The sequence below is a fragment of the Populus nigra genome, chromosome 12 (genome assembly GCF_951802175.1).
Source record: "Populus nigra chromosome 12, ddPopNigr1.1, whole genome shotgun sequence".
Taxonomy (NCBI): Eukaryota; Viridiplantae; Streptophyta; class Magnoliopsida; order Malpighiales; family Salicaceae; genus Populus; species Populus nigra.
The window spans coordinates 318,613-343,364 of record NC_084863.1 but is presented as its reverse complement, the minus strand read 5'-3'; the positions used below and the strand labels follow the sequence as shown (position 1 = coordinate 343,364).

Genomic DNA, 24,752 nt, shown 5'->3' with positions numbered 1-24,752 from the left:
CCTTCCACTTTTCATATCCAACAGCTAAGATCTTTTACATTCACAAACATGGACCCCACTCAACATCCAATAATAGACCAAAAATCTTAAGACACCAGCATGAAACTGAAGGTCCACTTGTTGTGTTCTGTCTATAAATAAGGAGCCAAGGCTTGAACGTAAGACCCACCAAAGAGTTCTTTGCTCCTGTAATAACTCAAAGATCTGTTGTTGCTCTGCTCTGCTCTCTCTTGAGTTTTCTCCTCTCATTTCAAGGGTACATTTCTTTATCTTGATTTCTTATTTTTGTTGTGAAATTAGATGCTGTATATTGAGTTTTGAAGTTTTAAACTTGATGTAATGTCAAAGTGTGAAAATGACTTGGCTTTTGGTTTGATTTGAATTTAAGTTTGTGCTTTTCTACATGGGAATTTAGATTTTGGATTGGTGATATTGAATCTTGATTCTCTTAGCTTATTTGAAGTGAATTTAGATCACTTTTAGCTTATTCTTTTATCATCATGAAAACCCTAACGGGCTTTCTTTGTAATCATTTCTTGATCTAGGAAGATGGTTGTTTATGCATCTCTAGAGATAAGAATAGCTTTCATTGATCCTCTAAGTATGTCAGAAGGTCTTGCTTAGTTTGATCTTTGTTTTAGGCTTTTACATGATTTGGTTGAAATTCTGTTTGGGCTTGAGCGATGGGATCATCTTATTCTTGCTTTAATTTAATTCGAAGAAAATTGGCAGTGTTAGTGATACTTTGACATTACTGTTGTTAGAAGATATTGAAATTTGTGTGTGGTTTTCCTGCTCTGCAGTCGAGAGAATGGAAACCTTTTTGTTCACTTCTGAATCTGTGAACGAGGGTCACCCCGACAAGCTCTGTGATCAAGTTTCGGATGCAATCCTAGATGCCTGCCTTGAGCAAGATCCAGACAGCAAGGTTGCATGTGAGACTTGCACCAAGACGAACATGGTCATGGTCTTTGGAGAAATCACCACAAAAGCGAATGTAGATTATGAGAAGATTGTGCGCAGCACTTGCCGTTCAATAGGATTTGTCTCTGATGATGTTGGTCTTGATGCGGACAAATGCAATGTCTTGGTTAACATTGAGCAGCAGAGCCCTGATATTGCACAGGGTGTCCATGGTCATCTTACAAAGCGCCCTGAGGAGATTGGTGCTGGTGACCAAGGTCACATGTTTGGCTATGCCACCGATGAGACTCCTGAGCTTATGCCCCTTAGTCATGTTCTTGCCACCAAGCTCGGTGCCCGCCTTACAGAAGTTCGCAAGAATGGAACCTGCCCTTGGTTGAGACCTGATGGCAAAACACAAGTCACGGTCGAGTACTTCAATGAAAATGGTGCTATGGTTCCAGTACGGGTGCACACTGTTCTAATCTCCACGCAACATGATGAAACTGTTACTAATGATGAGATTGCTGCTGACCTCAAAGAGCACGTTATTAAGCCTGTCATCCCTGAGAAGTATCTTGACGAGAAGACCATTTTCCACCTCAACCCATCAGGGCGGTTTGTTATTGGTGGACCACACGGTGATGCTGGACTTACTGGTCGTAAAATTATTATCGATACTTATGGTGGTTGGGGAGCACATGGTGGTGGTGCCTTCTCCGGCAAGGACCCTACTAAGGTAGACAGGAGTGGTGCCTACATTGTTAGACAGGCAGCAAAGAGCATTGTTGCAAGTGGCCTTGCTCGCCGATGCATTGTTCAGGTCTCTTATGCTATCGGTGTGCCAGAACCTCTGTCAGTTTTTGTTGACACATATGGGACTGGAAAGATCCCAGACAAGGAGATTCTCAACATTGTGAAGGAAAAATTTGACTTCAGGCCTGGAATGATAGCCATTAGCTTGGATCTTAAGAGGGGTGGCAATGGCAGGTTCTTGAAGACAGCTGCTTATGGTCACTTTGGAAGGGATGACCCTGACTTCACATGGGAGGTAGTGAAGCCCCTCAAATCTGAGAAGCCCCAACAGTAAAAGTGGCATGGCCTGCGATCAATAATTTGCTTGCTCTTGGCAGCATCCCTGAAACCCAAGAGTCTTCCAACTGTTTTCTCGCCTTTGTTTTGTTTCGCTGCTTATTTTATTTATTATTTCATCCGTATGCTTTTGCCATACAGTATAAGAATACATGTGGAGTCTCGAGTCTTAGTTAAACAAGAAGAGCTGCCTTGATACTTCATGAGATTGTTTAAGAAGAGAAGAGAAGAGAGATGTAATGCTGTAAAAGGATGAACTACAGATAAATGAATTTCACTGTGGAATAAGATGATTGCTGTACTACCATTTACCCGTTCTGTTCTCTTACAAATTAATAGATTGTTAGCAGAAACTAATGAAATATGATCATATATTCCTACTCAGTTGCTAAACTCTCTTGTCCAAAGGATAGAAGAAACAGATTGCTTTCCAACAATTCAAACTAATGAAAAGATTTTCAGAGCAAATAAAGCTCCTCTGGGAAGATCATCCTGGCAGCCTGCTGTGCTGTGTGTATATATCCAAGCATAATTAATCGTCGCGAGGGTAACTTTGATTTTCGACCAAAAATAATAATTTTTCCTCGAGAAAATCAATTGGCCACCTTCTCTTCAATCATTCCTTGAACTCTTTTGGATTTGTATATAGGTGGAGAGCACCTCACGAAGATATTTTCCAACTTCCACTCACAATTAACAATCTCTCACCAACACCATTTACAGTTTATCATAAGATAGTTCTTGCGACGACAACAAATCCTGTCTTTCCAGATTAAACTTTTCGTCGAAAATAGCACTTATTAATTTTATTGGGACTCTTACTGACGAGATTTTGTCATGAAAAAACTCACTTACGCAGCTGTTATGGAAAGTTTTTCCCAAGAATTATAGTGCAACTCATAGCTAGAGTAACCACGTTACGAACCCACCAGTCTCGGTCAGGTGCTTGCCTTCTTGTCAATGTTGATGAGCTCCGGGATTTGCCAATCCGAGAAATAGTTTGGGCTGGGTTTTAAATTAAACTAGATAAAAATTGATCTATAAAGCTCGGCTGACTTTGTTAAACATCTAATTTTATTTTTTAAAAAGTTTTATTAAAAAAAATCTTAAAGTGTTTTTTTTTGTGAATTAATTTATCTAACTTACAATTCAGATGTTGAACCAATTAATAAACCAGGCTGAGTGTAATAACCTTGCTTCTTCTTTAACAAATTCTTTGCAATGGAGATCAACGTAGCAAAATCATTCCAGTACGGGCTAACTGGGAGAAAGAAACATGCATTTGTCAAAATATATGCAATTGAAAGTGAAACCTCAATTAATCATGAGTCCATCGTGTACCAGGTCACCGTCGTTAATTGACAGAATTCTTTTAACTAGGACAAACCATAACCATTAACCCACCCACCCTTCTATTTTCACTCACAACAAATTAAAATAATCATTACAGTTGAATTTATGCATAAGAAAGTAATGTCGACATTACTATATGATAATTACCAACATTAAATTTGCATAGTTATCTAATAACGAAAACTTTAAAAATCTTAATTTGGGTAATTTTAAAAATCCATTAGTTAAAAAAATTAATCTTGGTTTACCCATCTTAATCCATTATTAGTCAATCATTTTTTTTTCTCCTATTTTTTCTCTTTCAATCTATTATTTTTTGTCCTCTTGTGGGCTTCTTAATTCAACAACTTTTAAGGCCTCTTTAGAAACCAAGTTATTTTAAATTTTAAATTTTATTAGAAATTATTTTTTTAATGTTTTATTGTTTTAATGGGTTGATATTAAAAATAATTTTTTAAAGATAAAAAAATATTACTTTAATACATTTCTAAAAAAAAAAAACTTTAAATTACAACCGTTATCATAATCTCAAATAAACACTTCACCATTATACTAACAGTTTCCGTCTATCCTAGATTTCATTCTATTTTATACGATAATTTATATTATCTCAAAATAAAATAATATCTGAAGCTGAATATATAGTGATGATACTAACTGCTCTAGTTGGTATAAATTAATTGGTGATTTGAAATGATAATAATTAATTAAGACTTAATGGTTTTAAATAAACTAAATTATGATACGAAGATGAAATATTTTCTGTTTATACAATGGTGTTCTGACGGGGAATAAAGAAAGAGACTAGCTTGTCCATTAAATAAATTTGTCGCTCTTTAATTTGCGGGAGTAATCATTCATTTCTTAAATAAAAAAGCTAAATATTAAAAGGAAATATATACTTGAAGAAATTAAGTTATAGGTCATTCAATATATATAGCAACTATGATAACGTTATATATAGATGATGAATCTTCAAGCTATAAAACACACATTTTGAACTATAATTAATTCCCTCTCAACACAAATTCCATCTTCTTCATTGTAATTTTAAGGTTTGTTTCTCAACATGCATGGATTCCTCTGGAGATATATAGTTTGGGCACATATATGGTTATTGAGGGGTTTTGCCGCTAACGTGGGTCACTGCACTTCCATTAGAGCTGATCAGATGTGGGCAGTGACCAAAGGACCCTAACTTGCTTAATCGGGACGATAGGTGCCGGAAGCTCTGGTGCCGGAAGCTGATTCTAAAGTGGTGGTCCATTTCTTACAAACACAATCGGTGCCAATTTGTCTTTGATTTCCACGGCAAAAGAGAGTTACTTGCAAGAGATTGGGAGGTCCAAATTCGTCATGCATGAAGAGAAGCCAATGATATTCTCCTAATTTGATGCTTTATAGTAATTAAGTGTTTAATTAGGTACAACATTTTCTTCCTGACTTTTTCATTAATTTTTTTGCTAGATAGATACTTAAAATTGGAGGTATTTTATAATTTGTTCCATGCCAAATTAAATTGCACTCTTATTTTATTTACATAATTAAATATATTAGATCTTATACTTCTTCTTTTTTCCCACTTCATCTCCAGGAGGTTTTTTCTGATATAGTAAATTTTCTTTTTATGTATACATATACAGGTTAATTAAAGAAGACAAAACGTTACAATTAATAATTATTAGAATATTTGAAATATGTGAATTTTAATATGATTTAATAAATGGCATGCATCAAAAGTAATTACTATAGATAATAATAATGATAATAATAATAATAATAATGACAGCATTAACAACATTAAAAGCAGGAATTAAGCCCAAGTGGGATTCTCTCCCACCCCTCTCTGTATTTAATAAATCCTCAATTAGGAACAAATATTCTTGAGCTTCTCTTCCTTGTTCTATCTACAAATATCTTCCAAAACAGGCAACCACCAACCAACCCTAACATGGCTTCTAGTGATTATGGAAATGAAAATCCTGCCTTGCATCACAAGGTTGAGGGAAATGAAATGATGGATTATAGTGTGATTGATCAGTCGCCTGCTATCACTGATTTCAAGCAAGTTGCTAAAAAGATACTTTTTTATCTGAAAAACATTCAACAACTCATGGAGGAAGAGAGGGAAGGGGTTCAGGACGAAATCGATAAAGAAAAAAGGGTCTCTCCTGTATTGGAGGTAAAGGTTTATTTCGGTGATCTTGACCAATTAGATCAACACGTTGCTGTGGCTTTGGATGGTGAAGAGGAGAACGAAACAAAAAAACAAGAGTATTGCTCTGTTATTGATGTGTCCACTGTCAAGGATCCCGAACAAGTCATGGCCATGGTGGTAGAGAAGGAGAAAATCACAAAAATAATTATACAGGTATCTGTCTCTCCTCCAGCTATAGTCATGGACGTGGAAGAAGAGGAGAAAGACGAGGTTGAGGAGGAAGATGATGATGATTATGATGATGATGAGGAGATTAAAAAAAAAGGGTGGGTGGTTTTGGACGATGGCTGGGACTCTGACCGTGTAGTAGAGGACCCTGAAGAATATACTCGGTGTTTACGATACGAACCAAAGGGAAGAAGGGATCTTTTGTTATACTATAATAAGTTTGCTTCTGCATCGAAAGTAATTAAGAGAGTGTTTTTAACAAAAAAATTGTTCTTGTTCTTGCTTATCTTGTGGCTAGAAGTTTCTAATAACTGATTTTTATTATATTTTTTTAGGGTTTTGATATTGATTGTCCTCCTCCACCTGGCTACTGTTGGGCATACCCCATGGATCTTAATGACTCTTCTCAACTTGAAGCAGTCAACAGAATGGCCAAATTTTCTATTGAATATTACAACACAAAATATAAGGAAAAGGTAAGGGCGGCAATTAGGGGATTAGTTCTTGATAATTGAATTGAATTTGCGTTATTGATTCTTAATTTTTCTTGTTGCAGGGAAAAATGATCGAGTTTGTTCTAGTTCATCATGCAAATTTCTGCAGATCCCTTCACGGTGTGTACTACATAACTTTATTGGCTAAAGACCTTATTAAGGATGATGGTGACGAGATAACTTATCAAGCTAAGGTGATCCACGATGATATTCGATCAGGAGATATAGATGTGGAAATTTTTAGGCCAAAAACAAACCCCAGTAAAAAAAAATATAAGATTAAAAAAAATGGTGATGATGTTGAAGAGGAGGAGGAGGAGGAGGGGAAAACTGAAAGGAAATACTGGGTGGTTGAGTTGGACGATGGCTGGGACGTCTATCATGTAGTTGGAGGCGAACCTGATGAATATACTCGGCGTTTGAAATACCTTGAAAAGGAAGAAAGGGATCTTTTGGTGCACTATTCTGAGATTTATTGCGCATCCGATGTAATTACGAAACTTTTTTAACAAACAGATTCTTGTTGTTCTTGTTCTTGTGATTTGAAGTTTCTCATAACTAATCGATATTATTTTTCTTTTTTAGGGTTTTGATCTTGTTCGTCCTCCTCCACCTGGCTACTGTTGGGCATCCCCCATTGATATTAATGACTCTTCTCAACTCGGAGTTGTCAACAGAATGGCCAGATTTGCTGTCGAATATTATTACAACAAAAAATACAAGAGAAAGGTCCAAGTGCAGCAATTTGGGCAGTAGTAATCGACAATGGAGTTGGATTTGTGCCGTGTATTGATTCTTAATATTTGTTGTTGCAGGGAAAAAAGATGGAGTTTGTTCGAGTTCATCATGCAAATATCACGAGAGCATGTCGTGATGCTTACTACATAACTTTACTGGCTAAAGACCTGATTAAGGAAGACGATGACGAGGAGAAAGCTTATCAAACTAAGGTGGTCCATTGGGAGTTTCTATCAGGAGGCGAGAGTATATATGTTGAAATTTTTAGGCCAAAAGCAAACCCCAGCAGTCAAGCTATTATATAATCAGTCAAGCATGCATGTTTTGATGTGGCCATTAATCTCTAATTAATGGCTGTCGCTTATTGCTAATAATACTATCAATTATCATAATAATAACAATAATAATAATTAAAAAAAAAAAAAAGCCTTTCATGGCAGTCTTCCTGAACTTCATTTGTCTCCAGTTCCTTTGCATGAAAGCAAGACTTGCAAACGTAAGCAAGCAACACAAGTTCTAATTAAAATCAGGAGGGGCTTCTTCTTTAATTAACCGTGTCTTGGTCAATGAATTAATCAAACACAAAAGTACGTAGTTGCCAGGTTCCATATATGGTGTAGAATACGGAGGAGGGATCACAGAGGGAGCTGCAAGATGTAGAGAGGGGCAGTAGAAGAGGTAGGATTTCTCCCCAGTAATTAATAACATTATTGAAAATTTGAAATAGCTAACCCAATATTTCTGTACACACACCCTAGGCCCCCAGTAACAGTACGGCTTCTTCAAAATACAAATTCCATAGCAATACATATATAAACAAATCATCTCTCCCTAGCTCTACGAGAGAGAGAGAGAGAGAGATAATGAAGAAAAAATAAGAAGAAAATCACTTGTCCCGCCTGTTCAGTGTCCTAAATATCAACATTTTAACGTCTGAGGTACGCCGAAAAAATAGCAAGAATAACCATCTCGACTTGTAAGAACCCGGCTTCATGGTCGACAACGTAAGAGCGTTGTTATAAAAACAGCATAAGTTCTTAATTGGTACTAAGTCCAACCCTTTGCATCTAAAAATCAAATGAAACTGCAAGGAAATTAAAGCCAAGATCATTCACAGGGCGAATAAGCTCTCTTCCGCAATAATACTAACAAGGCAAAACTCAAAATGAAGCCTTTCCACCCCCAATAAATAATGGAGTACTGAACGTGGATCATCGATCCTGGTTTTACATAAATTCTGGTATGCAAAGACAATATTATGACAATGCAATCTTTGCTTTTCAAATAATACATGTCCCCTTCTGATATTCTACTTATGTCTTATGAATGAAGCTAGCAGGATTTTTCATAATTCAACTTCACAATCTCTTGGTAAAAATGAAATTATGATCTCTTTATTTTATTAAAAATATTGTTATTAAACTCGATTTATATTAACATTCAAGAATTTCAGAGTTTAATTTAGATTGATTTTTTAATTAAGTGAAATAAAATATTATTAAAAGTCGATTAACATGAACAAATCCGATTGGGTAGACATAAAAAAAAATTCTCTTAATAAAAATAATTTAGTGGTGGAAAATATACAGCTGACCCGCTCACATCACAATTATATTTTGTTGTTGATGATATTTATTCAGTAATCCCGATGATGACGATCACTACTAGAAAAATTAAAAACGCATGAAATATTCTTCAATTGCTAGAACTCTGGGTCCCCTTTGCATCGGCATTGGAAGAGGGTGCGAGAACTAAAGCCTCAGTTTGACAACATCAAAAGACAACGGAGGGAAAGCAACAAGTACAAGAAGGAATGCATAAACAGCTTCCTGCTCTATCGCCTTGAGGGTATTGGCAGTGTTTTGACAGCTTCGATTGACCTGACTTCAGGGCTTGGAAGCCTGTACGTGTATGATTTATGCTGCAAACACAATGAGGTGGTTTACTGAACTGGAGCAATATGGTGGTTACATTTCTATTTGGCCCTGTATACCATGAGGCTGCTGAATCTTTGCTTGTGTTCTGAATGATTGCAGGTTCTTGAATTCCTAGGGGATGGATGATGTTTGCTTGCTCCAACTGAACTGCATCAGAAACCTTCATTTTACTTTATATGTTTTGGTGTTATTTCCACTAGTACCGGACTTGTCTTTAGTTTTATAGTAGCAGTGGCCTTGTTGTGCGAGTGTTTAACTGGAAACAATCAGTCTGATTTTTTAGGTATCGGAAGATGTTTGAGATTTGTCAAAATTAAGTGGTGGTATTGAGATGCTATGTGGATGGCTTGTTAATGTATTGGCTTGCCAACTAATTAACCTAGCTTCTCCCTTTAGCTCATTGGGACAGTTCCTTCAAGCTTAGGGTTTGATTAACTAAATGTGAGCCACATTCAGCTCAGTGGAGAACTAGTACTCCTAGAATAGTTCATTCACATGATTGGTTAAGAGGTAAGAACTTTGAAGAGGAATAGTCGATGATGTTCGGGCAACAAAATACATGAAGACTTCCGAAGAACTGTTATGTAGGTGAGCTGTTTCTAAGAATTAAAGATCAGTCTGTAGTATTTTTTATATCAGCCTGTATTATTTCCTGATGTATTCTTTCCTTTCTTAGCTTATCTTTTCTTTTTTAGCGTGTCTTTTCTTTCTATATAATGAACAATTCTCAATGAAAACTCTAAACTGTGATGGTATCAGAGCTTTCGCTTTCTTTTGTTTCCAGTCTTGAGATTAAGAAGCCTTTCCTTTCTTTTGTTTCCAGTCTTGAGATTAAGAAGCCTTTCCTGTCTGTCTTTCTGTATTTGATTTGCCTCGAATTAATTACTTTGCATAAAAGCAGAATTTGCATAAGTAAGCAAGTTCAAAAATCAGGAGGGGCTTGTTTTTTTAACTGTGTCTTGGTCAATGAATCAAACACAGAGTAGTTAGGTTGATAGTCAGGTTCCATGGTGTAGAATATGGATCAGGAAGGAGAGGGAGAAATAGAGAGAGGCAGTACAAGAGGGAGGATTTCGTCAAACAGTTTCTGAATTGCTAACCCAATTCTGTACACACCCTAGGCCCCAAGTAACATGGGTTCTTCACAATACCAAGTCCATAACAATACATAGACAAATCATCTCTCCCTATACAACAAAATGAGAAAAAAATAATAAAGAGAAAAGAAGAAGAAAATCACTTGTCCCCCCTGTTCAGTGTCCTAGGTATCAACATTTTAATGTCTGAGGCACCCCGGAAAAATTGTAAGAATAACCATCTCAATTTATAAGTCCCTTGTATTCCCTAAATGAGTCTCATGTTTTGTCAAATTCGCCGGCTTTCAGATCTTGAACCTGGATAGTCGCTGCGATCAGTGTCAGAATTTTCCCTTTGAGATTCAATTTCCATGCTACCTCCTCGAGTTCTTCGATGCCTCCGATCCTGAAAACAGTTACAAGTTGAACTCCAAATTCAGCCAAAAGCCATGTTTCTTCGTTGTTAAATTTCATAACATCAAATTTAAAGCTAAAAGTGAGTTGCTGGTAATTCCTTCTCTAGTAAATACTGAACAAGCACAAAAACAGTGAAAGACTCGAGAATATAGAGGATCAGTGTTGATATTTTGGCTCCCATGGCCCACAATCTGTGCAATATAGCAAAAATCAAAGAATGCAATCAAGCAATCATCCATGTTCAAGCACAAAAACAGCCAAGAATTATGAGGATGGAGGTAGCACCATCATTCATGATATCTTGGCTGCCATGGTGCACCATTTTGTGCACAAAGGATGCAAGCGATTACACATGTTCATGTTCAAAAATGATTTTGGTTACAAGTGATCAGATGCATTTTGGACTGTATAAGTGAAGTCAGAAACCAACCTCTCTTGGAAAGGGATATTCCTCAGACTCGAGCATACGAACAACTTGACCCATCTTAGGTCTTTTTTCAGAATCTGGATCAACACACCTCAAAGCGGTCAACAGGGCACGTTTTAGAGCTCTTGTTGATGGCCTCGCTTCAATATTTGGGTCTACTACTTCTTCAGACCGTCTGTTTCCGACCATCATTTTCAACCAATCCACAAGATTTACCTGCCAGTAAGATGATTTAATGATCAACACAGCTTTAAAAGCTGTTCAAAGAGAATAAACTTCCAGCTACTGAACATATGGCCTCAATAATTACAAGGGAGGAATAATGATGCAGGACAACAATTCTAAGAGTCTTTAATAAACTCGACTAGGCATGATCAGGCTTGAAACTGAATGAGCCTAGAAAGCTAATTTGGAAACTAGATGATGTACTAGGCTGTCAGTATCTAGAAAATTTAAATAGTTCACGTTTTTCATTCATAGGATACTAGACACGTTCATTTATTATTTATTATATTGTTACCCCTGATCAATAATAATAATAATAACAAAAACCAATAATTCCCTATCTCTCCCACTGGTCTTCGCTAACCTATATGGAAATAGAAATGGCATCTAATCATCCTGACTAGCATGAGTAAAGATCTGGTTAAAAAATCTTATCATGTTTCCTCTTTAACTTTTCTTTAGGGTTAAGGGATAGTTGATACAAAAGCGACAGAAATAGATAACTAGTACTCAATACTCACTGGCTTATAGTTTAATTCATTTCTTATCATGTTTTACTACAGCACATAAATAAACAAATGACCTTCATTTCAATTCATCCAATTCTCTAAATGGGATGTCAAGTTTGTCGAATGATTGTATTGTAGAGAATGCAGTACTTCAAGAACCACACGGTTAGCCCTTATAATGCATGTCTAACGATTTTGGTTAATTCACAGGGTAATCACCGATGTGAGTTTGGCTTGGTTATGTTAGGTTAAACACTCTTTGGAGTAAAATAGCAATGTAGAAGACAGGAGTAGAAGCACTTATTCCTAGGCCTCAGTCTCTGTCACTTAGCCTAGCTATTGAGCACAGAACCAGTTATTAGACCATTTATCTAAACAGTCAATTCTCTGTCACTTAACCTCACCAACCATAACTCATGAAAAAACAAAAGCAATTGATAAGTGTGAAGTTAATTTAGGCTAGACTAGAACCCTAAAATTGAGTGGCATTTAGTAACCATTATAGTAAATTTGAATTGCATTGGTTTATTGATGATATAGCCAGGGACTCAAGACAGATTAAAAAAACTTGGTAGAGAATGCAAAAGTAAAATAGCCATACCTCATGAGTAGCGCGGCCATAGTCTACAGGATCTCTTCCGGTGATTGATTCTAACAGCACAACCCCAAAGCTATAAACATCACTCTTTTCATTCAAGAGTCCACTATTTGCATATTCAGGAGCCACATATCTGTAAGATTTTATTTTGTCAAGGCAAGAAGAATGGGGTTGATTTTAAAAGTGATGATCCTCTTCCATCAAAGAACAAGAGTAACAAGGAAAGAACCAGTAAGAATACACTTGCAGAAAGTACTTGCCCGAAGGTTCCCATAACTCGAGTCGTTACATGGCTTTTGCCAGCACCAAGCAACTTGGCCAAGCCAAAATCAGAAACCTTAGCGTTGAAGTCATCATCAATTAATATATTACTCGACTTGATGTCTCGATGCACCACTTTTGGCTCAATGGCCTCATGCAAATAGGCAAGACTGCAAGAAACATACCAAGTCATTTGGGAACCTGAAGGCCAACGAGGGACTAAACAGAATTGACTTACGCCTTAGCCGTGCCAAGTAGAACCTTCATGCGGGCCTCCCAAGTAAGATATCCATGCTGACGCATAGCTCCATGAAGCCACTGTTCCAAGTTTCCGTTGTTGACATACTCATAAACCAACATCCTGCAATGTTTTTATGTATTAGATCATAATGATAAGAACTTGAGCAGTTCTGCATAACAGGCAGGTAAGCTAGCAATCAGATTCTTAAGCCACAAAACAGAACCTTTCTATTGATAATGAGTTGATGCCTAAGGCATAAAGCCCAAAGTGAATCGTGTGAGCAAATGACCTCAACTCTAAACTATATAGCATCATCTGTGGTAAAAAAAAATGTTGTACCTGTGTGTCCCTTCTATGCAATATCCCAGAAGACGAACCAAATTCTTGTGTCGAACATGACCAATGGCTTCAACTTCCACCCTAAACTCCTTTTCCGCTTGGCCCCTAAAGAAGAGTAAAGAGGTTGTGAGTGAAGAAAACTTAAAGTGATACGAAAAGATCAATTGTAAGAAATTTTACAAGAATCATAAAGCTAATTTCAAACTCACAAGTTGTTCAGGATCTTTTTTACTGCCACTGGAGTGCCATTGATCAAATGTCCCTGATAAACCACTCCATATCCACCCTCACCAAGGATATTCTCCTTCGAAAACCGATTTGTTGCAAGCTCAAGATCCCTCAAGGTGAACCAGTGACCCCAGCCCAAATGAGAGAACTCAGGCAGACCAATCAACGGAGAAGGAGCAGTAATAGGGTATGAAGAAGAAGGTTTATATACAGTTACTGTTCCGGAACTCCCTTCTTCACCTGACTGTGATCCACAATCTTTCTCTAAATGATGAAAAGAATCTGACTGACTCATATTGCCTCCATTCGTCCCCTTCCCCATGCCTAGATGAACCAAGACCTTATCCGATTCTTTGTCACTGGACTTGTCATGAATTGTGAGAAGAATCCCATCACGAGGTACAAATTCATTTGTTGATACCTGTTCCACTCGAACTTCCTTAATTTCCTTGGAAATAGTTGGGATTTGGCTAAGGGGAAGACGGTTTCTATCTCTTTTAGATTTCTTCCGTAAAGTTAAACAGAAGGACAGTACAGAGAGGATGATTATGATAAATAATGCAACACAAATTCCAATCACTTCCCAGACCTTGAGACCCAAAATGGCAGTTTTCTTGGATAGTTCAGCGTTTAGATCATTGGCCATCTTGCCTTTTCAGATGCCCAAACCCTGCATAATTAACATGAAACACATATATATACATTAGAAGCAATCCCATCAATGCAGAATCTCACAGGAAGAATCGCGTAACTACTTCTCTACACATTACAAAATCCTTTTCCTAAAAAAAAAAAAAAAGCTAACCAAATTCAGGACTACACAAACCATACAGATAAAACAATGACATTAAAACAGGCATTTCAATGAGCAAATGAACAGATTAGATAACACAGCAGAATAGGACTCTCCCAAAAAAAATAAGAGAAACATTTCATTTAGAATACAATCTTTGCTGACAAAATGAGCATGGATTAAGAGGCAGAAAAGGAAAAGAAGTGAAAAGCAAAGAAAAAGCTTGAATCTTTCTACCTCTCTATAATGAACTTCACAAAAGAAACCTTTAAAGCATAGATCTTTGAAACGCCCTCGCCATACCAACTCCTCAATACCCCAGATCTCAAAAGACTAAACAAAACCCAAAAACCAATGTCAAAAGCAACACACCTGGAAGACACCCAAATGAATCCAATTGTGAAAGGGTAAAGTTATATAGCAAAAAAGCGTAGATTTCCTTTCAAGAAATGAAAATGTGAGCGTTAATCTAAGCTGGGGTGGAGCTTTCTGTGTGCCCCAAAGCCACAAATGACAAGAAGAAGAAAGGGGCTTTATTGTTGCTTGTGGTAAAGAGTAGGGGATGATGGACATGGAAATTTGAGATCTTTTTAAGAGAAGGGGGGGGGGGGGGGAAAAGAGAAGAGGAAGAAGGGACGGAGTTATCTGTGGTAGGTGATGAGTTTTAGTTTAGAAGAGTTAACATTACTACAACATTAGACCTTACACAAACAAAATACAGTCGTCAAGCAGTACAGTAAAAGAGAAGTCATGGAAATTTGTAAGCTTCTTCCTCCCTGCTATTTCTCAATCCTAGGACAGAGAGCGTGACTGACTTGGTAGATAAAGTGGTTATTTGGTAAGTAAGATGGATTTTTTTTTTAAATTCAAATTTTAAGATTAATATTTAAATAAATCATATTAATGCAGAAACATGTTTCTAGGATTATCGGCCAAAGATACTTAGTTTTAATCAATACATAAACTGATTTAAGAATACAATGAAAATATAGATGATGATGTTTCAATGTAATCAAAATTACTCAAAGATGATTTTATTGTGGTCAGCTAAAGGTTTTGGTTGTAATTTTAGAGAATGTTATTTGGATGTTAAGACTTGATGATACTTTACTTAATCAATGTAATTAGATGGTCAAACATCTCAATTAAGATAAACAAGTAGTGGCTGTCTTGTGATTATGATGATGAAGATGCAGAGAAGGGCCATTAATGTGATTTTATAATGTTTAGGAACAGCACTATCTGTCACTAGCTGCCTTGCCCTGCTTTGCTTGGCCTGCTCTTCTTAATTAAATAAATAAATAAATAAATAAAACTGAAGAATTGTTTCTTTTCTAGTAACGGAACGCAGTTAAATCTACGTTCTTAAAAAATTTAAATGATTTTTTATTAAGATATAATATAGTTTGTATATTTTAAATCGTTTTGATGTGCTGATATTAAAAATAATTTTTAAAAAATAAAAAAATATCATTAACATATATTTTAACACAAAAAATTATTTAAAAAATATATGCAACTACACTTTCATAGCCTGGGGAGAAAGGAAAAGCTCTTTTTAAGCTTTTGATATTTGAAATTCAAGATTAATGTTGATAATAATTATTTTCCTTAAATATATAAAGTCAATGTGAGAGGTGTATTATTAAATATATTTTTATGGTTGAAACAAATAAAGAATATTATAATTTATTGTGTTTTATTAGTATACTAGGAAGACGGGAAAAACATAAAAGAAATCGGAAATATCTTACATGTTTCATCTTCTTTTATCCCTCCTGAATCAAAACATTAACCAAGACAAACTAGCCAGGTTGGCTAGCTGCACCATTAACAACGATCAACCTCTTCAAAGGGGTAAACAGTAGTTCATTAATTTATTATTGCTGACAAGAAAGAAAGTAGTTCATCGATGAGCTGTAAATAGTTGATGCAGCTTCAAGTAGAAATTAAGAGAACCCTATGATCTTGCAAGCTAGCTTCCTCCATCCAGCTTGATTCCATTTGGCAGGTGTAAATTTGCCTTTTTAATTAGCTCACATATCGATCATCAGCCTGTACGTAGCCATGAAGAGAACCCTATGATCTCATGATCTTCTCTCACAATATATATTCTGCATGTGAGACGTTAAAATCTATCCATTTAAAAGCTTTGTTGTGTAAAACCCAATCAACTGACTGACTATTTGAGGCAGATAAATTATGCCCTTGTGGATTCACTTCTCTCTGATGTCAAGCAGGATATTGTAATATCCGACAAGAAGACATGGATTTAACGCAGCTTCATTACTTGCTGTTTAAGGATTACTTCAAAACCTTGTAAGGTCGTGTCGTGCTTTATGTGAGTTTGCTAATTGTGTTGGCTGCATGAACTCTTAGAATATACACACACACATGTATAAAGAATATATGCAATTAATATATCATGATCGAGTTTCTAATCACAAGGTCAATATCTTTTATATTTTTATCTCAATTCACTCTTGAGAATATATATATATATATATATATATATATAAAAATTTTGTATTTATCAATTCTAATTAATCATGATGATGATGGTAAGTTTATCCATTTGATTGGATTTATAATGCTAGTACGTATATAATGGTGAACTGGCCAGCTAGTTAGCTAGGTTCATATAGACTTAGCTGCATCTAACATGACCACCACAGTAATATTATATATACCACTTGCTCAAAATTTAAGTACCTTATAATTTATTTTTTAAACAAAATATAGTACGTGCTTGGTGTTTGATATTATAATATGAATATTTTTAAAAATATATTAAATTAAATTTATTTTATTTTTAACATATCACATTAAAATAATAAAAAAATTGTTAAAAAAATACTAATTTGATATTTTTTTAAAAAAGTAAATATATTCTTAAAATATATCTAGAAATACAATATTAAACTGTCACTTAATATAAAAATTATTTATAAAAAATCACAGTCATAGGGTAAGAATTTCAGCTAATTGTTACGTTTGGTTACCTAAATTATTGAAATGGTAGACCGGGCAGTTGATCACGAGCTAGCATCCATACTAGCTAATTCATCCGTAACTTAATTATTTAATATCATTTGAATTGAACCCTATCTTGGATTCATTAATTTGATGCATTAATTCCTTATTCTTATTAATGGAAATTGTTCAAGAATCACGTCCTTAATTGTGTACATGGGTTATTATATCATAATTTTTTAAATTTATTTCAATTCATGAATAGTTGTCACATAAACCGAAAACTAAACCAATAACACACTCTTATCTGCAAATAAATTCATTTGGCATCGTACCAGAAGGCCAGGCATTATGCATGCAATTATACATTGAAAAAGAATTACAGTCATTAATTAACTAAATCATATATTTGTTTATGCCAATTTATTTATTTATTTGAAGCCAGTATGATTCCTGTTATAAGCCGTCCATATCGATCTTGGTATGTATTTCCCCTCCATCTCAGTTTCATTATAATAATCCTTTCAGACCATTGATTAAGGCTTTCTGATACTACTTTATTAGGGTATTAACATTTAATTATTAAAAGAAATCCCGCCCTCTCCTTCTACGTACCTGTTGCTAATTGCTGGTCTATACCCCATATGTATATTTTGTTTTGTGCTAGCTATAAGACAAAGAAACCCTAACAAACCCAGCACTGGAGTGTGTTTGTGTGTATAATATATAGTTGGATTCCTCTTGTGTTTCCTTCCCTTGCAGGGGACACCATGTTCAAGGGACATGCATATGCGAAAACCTAGCATAGAATATCACTATAATTATAAAAATTATATATGTAGTGCTCTTGCTTGCCTTTTTTTGCTTGGCAAGTTGGCACGTCTGTTAATTGTCTGCGACCTTCAAGCTAGCTAGTGACTAATTATATTGGATTCTTAATTTATGAATGTATGTATGCATGTATCGACTACATTTCATCATATTTATCTTGTCAGCTCGTACAGTTGCTGGTATTTATTAGCTGTTAGTTGTGATGAAAAGTGGATTTGCACTCTAATTTAACTATCACAATCTAACAAGATCAGATTGAAAAAAGAAATTATATCCAGCATCAATGCGATGAGAAAAACTTGTTTGATGGCTAAGGAGACTCGTTAGCTCAAAAGATACAACAAGAAATTAAAGATTGGTAAGTTTATCGATAAACCACCACAATATCCATCTCATTATATATAATTAAGAAGCTCGAGTGGTTCCAGTTGTGCTACTTGAATCCTTAATTTGTTGACTGCAATTCTACATTTTATAATCCTATCTGTTAAGGTATTTTAAAAGCCTTATTTTCAAGGCGAGCCGAATGTGTTCTATGAGGATTGTTGATAGTATACCTACCTACCTCTGGTCTTAAAAAAGAACCCTTGGCCTCAGTTTAAAAAACACCCCGAGAGAAAAAAGAAAAAACGCGCGCATGCATGATATTGTACTAGCTAGACTAGACGATAAAAAGAGAGCTATGAAAAGCAGATAAGATCGAAATCAAGCTAGCTAGGAGTGGGACTCGATCCCTGATTGGCAACCAGAAATAGGAGGCTTCATAATGTACACAAAGTGCCTGTCTTTAATCCAAGACATGACTACTTTTCTTATGTGTAAAGAAGTTATGCAGAGACAATTTAGAGGCCAGACGTGTGGGTTCATCAGTGTGCCCTACTGAAATGAAGATTTGGTTGTGATTTCATGAATGGTGGGTTGAAATGTACTGCCTCTATTGAACTCCTCTTTAATTCCATGTATACGTACGTACCAAGATATATATGACAGTAATTATTTACCAGCCCCAGCCTCTTTTCTCAGTGTGGTGGTAATTCTTCCATGCATGCACATTTTACCTGTATAATGCCAGCTCCATGGTCTGTATATTGCTATATATATACTTTCTTCACCTTTTCTTTTAATATTCAAGTCTTCTCATTTAATTTGCGCTACTTGTGCCGGGAAAATCACAACTAAATGCAGCACAGCACTGGAGTAGTACTGAATTGGAAGAGCAAACTTGAGTTAATAGCTAGCTTAATAACAAAATTATGATTTGATGATATGAATTAATACTATCCCTCTTGCTTTATACATCCACTTTGAGCTACCAGATTTGCTAGATCAGCCAAGCCACCAGTCCATTAATGGATGTTAAAATTAATATACATTTGTTTAATATATATTGCGGTAGTTTTTATAGTTGTAATTTAAATAAAATCATGCATGCTAATTAACCAATAGTTTTAAAATTGTGGTTGGAACGTACCTAAAACAAAAATTGATTATCTTAATCTCTTTTTGCCAGCATCTTCACTTATTATTAACCTCAGGACTGGAAATTTCTTTTTTGCAGCCTCAAACGTGGATTCCAACTTAGAACATCCATACCCAGCATCGAAAAACTTGAATCATGTATTATTGAATTTCATGCACGCAAAGGGTATTCTTAAAGAAACTTTAAGATTGGATTAGACAGAAAGTTTGACAGTACTGCCTTTGGTTACTTTGAGGGATCCGGAGGGGGGGGAAATCAAAGCTGAGAACTTTTACATATAAACACACAAATCTTCAACTGAGAAACGGGTCCATGTTGGATTTGATTAACGTAATTGTGATCTCGTGAAAATCATACAAGTACTAAATTAGAGAAAAAGTTATCTGCTGATGAGGCATCTACCAACTGTGAGTTATAAAGCAAGCGCTGTAGAGTTAATCTAGCTGCAATCTCTCATGTTACTAAACTTAATTTAATCAGCCCGTGACCCATTTGCTTAAAAATCAGATTGGATTTGATTTCTATGATCCCGGGGACTATGGGACTTGATTGATCGCACTCTAGTCATAATAATTATGTGCTTAATTAAAGCTTTAAGTTTGGCTTTTTGATAATCTAGACATGATGTGTCAATATCTTGTAGCCAAATCTGGAAATATATACATGGACCCATCATGGCCCACGACGTGAAGAGCTGTTAAGCATCGATTGCTTAGAATTTTGTGCCCTCGAGCAAACCTCTTTAAAGAGTATGATAATATTAATTTCTCGAATCTTTTTCCCACTCCTCTACGTGCAACCAATGGCAAACTTAGAGGTTATAAAAAAAAATTATTAAACCAGTTCATAACCTTATTCGTGGTTTAGGCCAGACTTTTAAGCTGTTAACGTGAGTTCAAAAATTAAATGAGTTAATTTGTTAGATTAAATAAATTAGATTTATTTTGATTTTTGTTTTTGTTTTTAATTTAGTATAAACTTTCAAATAATTAATTCAATCCATGAAATCCCAATATATAATTTTTATTATTCTTTAACGTATCTCCTTAAATGAAAGCCTTTTAAACTTGAAATTTACATTGGTTCATATTAACTTATGCTTAATTTTTTTATCAAATAAATAGAGATGATGAGATTCAAACTCATAACCATTTGGTCATCAAGACTCTCATATCATATCAAATAACTAATTCAACTTAAATAATGAGGTTTCAAGATATAATTTATATTATCTCTCATAAAAATTAAAAACTGGGTTAACAAGTCATCAAATTAATCTATTAATAATATTGATATGGCGCAACTCTTGCTTGTGAATAATGCCTAATATTTTTTTAGCAGTTAATTAAGCATGCAAGCCAAGTTCTCAAGATTTTCTTTTTCCTTTTCTTTTCGTCGAGGAGATTCTTACTTATCATCAGCATCATAAATCCTTTTCAATTGTGTGCGTGTGAAGAAGTCTTCTTCCTTGCAAATTTCTATACATGTGTCCATAAATGGCTCTTTTATGCGTTCCCTGCACTTTCCTTTCCTGTCTTCTTTGCCAAGGTGATATTCTCTAATTTGTCAAATGAGCTATAAACGCTGTAAGTACCCTAATTAAGAGTACATTCAGCGAAATGGGCTCTTGTTTGTCGTGTGTGAGAAAAAAACAAATATTACGATAATGATGTTTCACTTTTTTTTCCATCAAGTTAAGATGAAGGGAAGCTGGTTGCTCGACTTTATAATTTGAAGTGAAATTTTGAAGAAGAAATCATAACAAATTGTGATTTGAAAGAACATAACCTCGCTCTAGGATTGGTCGAATTCCCTTTTTTTTTTTCTCTTTTTTTATTTTTAAGAACTTAAATACAATGAAAATATAATTGCATAAATTAAACTACAAGTATATATTAAATAAAGTCGAGAAATCCAGAGACAAAAATGTTCCTTTTCACGTGCCAGAAACAATAGAAAAAATTGCACTGTCTTTAGGTGCAAGGGAACAGTGCACAGCTACATGGAAACACCATGTTTTTTTTATACTAATAATATGTAAAGATTATATATGATGATCGACCACTTCCATTATTGGGAGAGCAAGCAAAGCAAGAGGGCATGCAAAATAAATCGGTGTGGATCGATGCTTATGCGCCCCTAACCACAAGCATTATCCAAAATAATCCATGCAATTTATAGGGTAGGTACCTGTGGCTGCTACAAAGTGTCACCTTGAAATGAAATGAAATCGCGAAGTGATTGATACTTTGCTAATCACTGATTTTCCATGATATAATTAATATTATCAGTACAGCAAATCGATCCGACTATGACCCCTTTATTTTTTTATATAGAAAAAAATGGATTGTGACTTTGATTAGATTGACAAGGCTCAAGCAACCCGATATTCATATTATACAGTTAGAGTATTAATTACTATTGTATAATTTATGGGTTAGGGCTCTGGTTACCCAAATGGCCCAACCCAATCTGAGAATGTAAAGGGCCGACAGAGGCTTATTAATTTATCATCATAACCAGAGAAGGAAAGCTATATATAGAGAGAGGGTGTGAGGGAGAATTTGTTTACTGGTTGAATTGAATATCTATCATTTTTATTATTAAAAAAAAAAACAGAGAGGAAAGGTTTTGTTTCTTCTTAATTAGTGATCAATTCAGTATAATAATCAGATTGATTTGTTTAATAATCCAAGATGTTGAATCTTGATGATGATTAATGATCAATCTACGTAGCTTAATTTCAAAACTTGTACTCCAAGAAATTCAACCCTGTACCCTTTGAAGAATTTGTTTCAAGAAAAAATGACAGTGCTCTTCTTCTAGTAAATTTCTTATTTTTTAATCTGGCCAACTGGATGTTGCTGCAATGGCAAAGAAGCAAAAAGAGGATGGTAAAGCTATGGCTATGCCAGTTGATGAAGATGGGAAGGAAGGGAAGCTGCTATCGGTAAGTGATATGTTGGCGAGTGTATATGGACCAAAAATCTGATAATAAACCTAAGAAGGGCTCTTCTTCAAGCAGTACTAAGGGCAAGAAAAGGTTGTCTTCGTCTTACACTGATAGCAATGATTTTCCTTGACGAGGACGAGGAGGGAGATAGAATCTCTGATGGTGATCAGCAGGTACAAATTAAGGTATCCAAACAAGCGCGGGCCAGAAGTGAAACCAGTTGATGTTGTTCTGTCTGATAAAGAGTTTAAAAAGCGTGGAAAGAGGTTACTTATTGCTATCCATGCTATTGAGCTGGCGAAGTAGGAGGTGCTTAAAGATGATGGTGATGCTTCCACGGTTGTTATTGGGAGCCGGGTTTCTGTGCTTGATGGGGAAGATGGAGGTGATGCAAATGTGAAAGATATAACAGTAGAGGATTTTTGTGTCTCGGTTTTGGGAAAGGATATATATAAAAATTCATCTATGAAGATATATCACCCATTTTTTCCGTGCACATGCTCACCCTGTCGTGTGTAGATGAAGAAACCAACTTTAACAAATTGGTATGCTCCATGTCTAAAATAGTACGGACAAGCGTTCTGAAACTAGCTGAGCGCCGTTTCAGGGCAAACTTGCGAGCAGATTAATGCCCTTTTTCCAAGCCAAAGAAAGGACTGCTCTATTGCTAGTTTTCATAGCTGCTGTGTTTGCATATTGGCGTTTTGAAGCTCTTGATTCTGTTGGTATTTCTAGTGGCTTTCAGAAGGGAATGCCTTATAGGAAGGAAATCAGTGATATATATAGGTGGTTGAGATGGTTACGAGAATGGTAGTTTAGGATACCTGCAGAAGCTCGTATGCAGCTCAATATCTAGCTTTATCAAGAAGAAAGTTTCTTGTGAGACTGACCAGCTCAGTTATGTACGTCTACATATTGATCGTCCATTCTGATGCCACATACAGCAACTTTATTGACAGCTAGCATGGAGAAGTGAACTGTCAGTTCTTACTCCGACTGGGATCATCTCCCGCCAATGAAAATCAATGAACCTGAGGCCAAGAAATTAAGTACCTAGCATCGTAACCTGTTACTTTATTGTTGTGTTGGCTTTTTGGTTTTGATAGCAATATAACATCTTCATTGGCAGTCTGAAAATTGGGATGACAAGCAGTATACGTACTCTTGATCCTCAAGACAAGAAGCCAGATCAGGTAACATATTATCATATGATCTCCGGTCCTAAGCTCTTTCACTCGTGTTGCAGATGTCAATGTTTCGCAGATTTCAAGGATAAACCAGAACTTTATGTGCAACCAGCTTGAGATGTGTCTTGATATTGTTAGAGATTTGTCTTGAAAAAACATTAGAAATGTCTTGGTATGTGATGACCCTCAGTATGGAAAGCATAAAGGCGCGTGTTGCCTTTTTCCATTCATTAATTTAAATCATTCAAACTGGTGCTTTTCTTGATATTGTTAGAGATTTGTTGAATTTGTGACAGACTGAAACAAGAAAACAGCAAGTAAAGAAAGACATAATTTCATCCTTAAAAAAAAATCAAATTAAAAATTTTAAAAGTTGCTACAGTAATAATAATACCAAATAGTTCTTTTTAACCTTGACTTTTTTTATTACAATTAAAAAAAAATTATTCCAGCTAGCCTCGCAAATATATAAACTAATTTATTACTAAATCCAAGCCTAAGTCAAATGAAAAAATTTCATAAGTGGTCTAAAATCTACCTTAAAATTAAATTGAAAAATCATTAAGAATCTATTTGATATTATAGTAATAACTATTTTTTAAAGTGTTTTTCACTTGAAATGTATTGAAATAATATTTTTTTTATTTTTTAAAATTTATTTTTAATATAAACGTATCAAAACAATCTAAAAACATCTAAAAAAATTATTTAAAACAAAAAATTTATTTTTTATGAAAAATGTTCTAACCACAAAAACAATTTAGTGCCGAAATGAATTGAATTGAATTGAATTGTTCTGGTATTTTAGTTATTTGAGGACAAAAAATAAACGACGGCGTTTTGTCACTTTCCTTGTGGTTTTTCACCTTCTCAATTTAAAAACTACACGTTATCGGAGACCACTCCCGCCCAGGCATCAACTCCAACATTTCAAAACTCCCTCCCTGTAATCTCAATAGGGTATTGACAAGATGAGATCAGTAGATTCTCTGGCACGGCATGTCAGAGCCTTTTGAGGCATCGTACTAATGATGGGTTCCAAAGCAGGTACCTTAAAATCTTCAATTTTTTACCATAAACTATCAATATAATGTAGTAGCTAGGAACACTTTTGTTGTTGTTTTAGGTGGAGAAAGAAGAGTTGATTTTTAGTCAGAAATCATTGCTGACGGAGGAGGAGGAGGAGGAGGAGGAAGGCAATCACTTCAAAAAAAAAAACAACCCATTTACCAAAGCAGGAGAAGACAAACACCACACCAAATTCAAATAACTTCCACAAGATGCCAACTTGTGATGTTAAATGATAAAGAC

At 35.3% G+C, this 24,752-nt stretch overlaps 2 protein-coding genes across 3 annotated transcripts; one reads left to right on the top strand and one right to left on the bottom strand.

The window, feature by feature from the left end:
* Positions 1-95: 95 nt before the first annotated feature.
* On the top strand, positions 96-2,306 carry LOC133669758 (S-adenosylmethionine synthase 2). Its single transcript, XM_062090025.1, has 2 exons — positions 96-256; positions 804-2,306. The coding sequence occupies exon 2, from the start codon at positions 812-814 to the stop codon at positions 1,991-1,993; it is 1,182 nt and encodes a 393-aa protein (XP_061946009.1). The 5' UTR covers positions 96-256; positions 804-811; the 3' UTR covers positions 1,994-2,306.
* Positions 2,307-9,974: 7,668 nt separating this feature from the next.
* LOC133670055 (probable receptor-like protein kinase At2g42960) lies at positions 9,975-14,801 on the bottom strand. Of its 2 annotated transcripts, none has more exons than XM_062090475.1 (8): positions 14,390-14,801; positions 13,206-13,894; positions 12,997-13,101; positions 12,655-12,777; positions 12,416-12,586; positions 12,159-12,288; positions 10,827-11,039; positions 9,975-10,385 (listed from the first exon to the last, which is right to left on the bottom strand). In XM_062090475.1, exons 2-8 carry the CDS (start codon positions 13,868-13,870, stop codon positions 10,269-10,271), a joined length of 1,524 nt encoding a protein of 507 aa, XP_061946459.1. In that variant the 5' UTR covers positions 13,871-13,894; positions 14,390-14,801; the 3' UTR covers positions 9,975-10,268. The 2 variants fall into 2 exon arrangements, with proteins under 2 accessions (XP_061946459.1, XP_061946458.1); XM_062090474.1 differs by having other exon boundaries at positions 14,255-14,800.
* Positions 14,802-24,752: the final 9,951 nt, after the last annotated feature.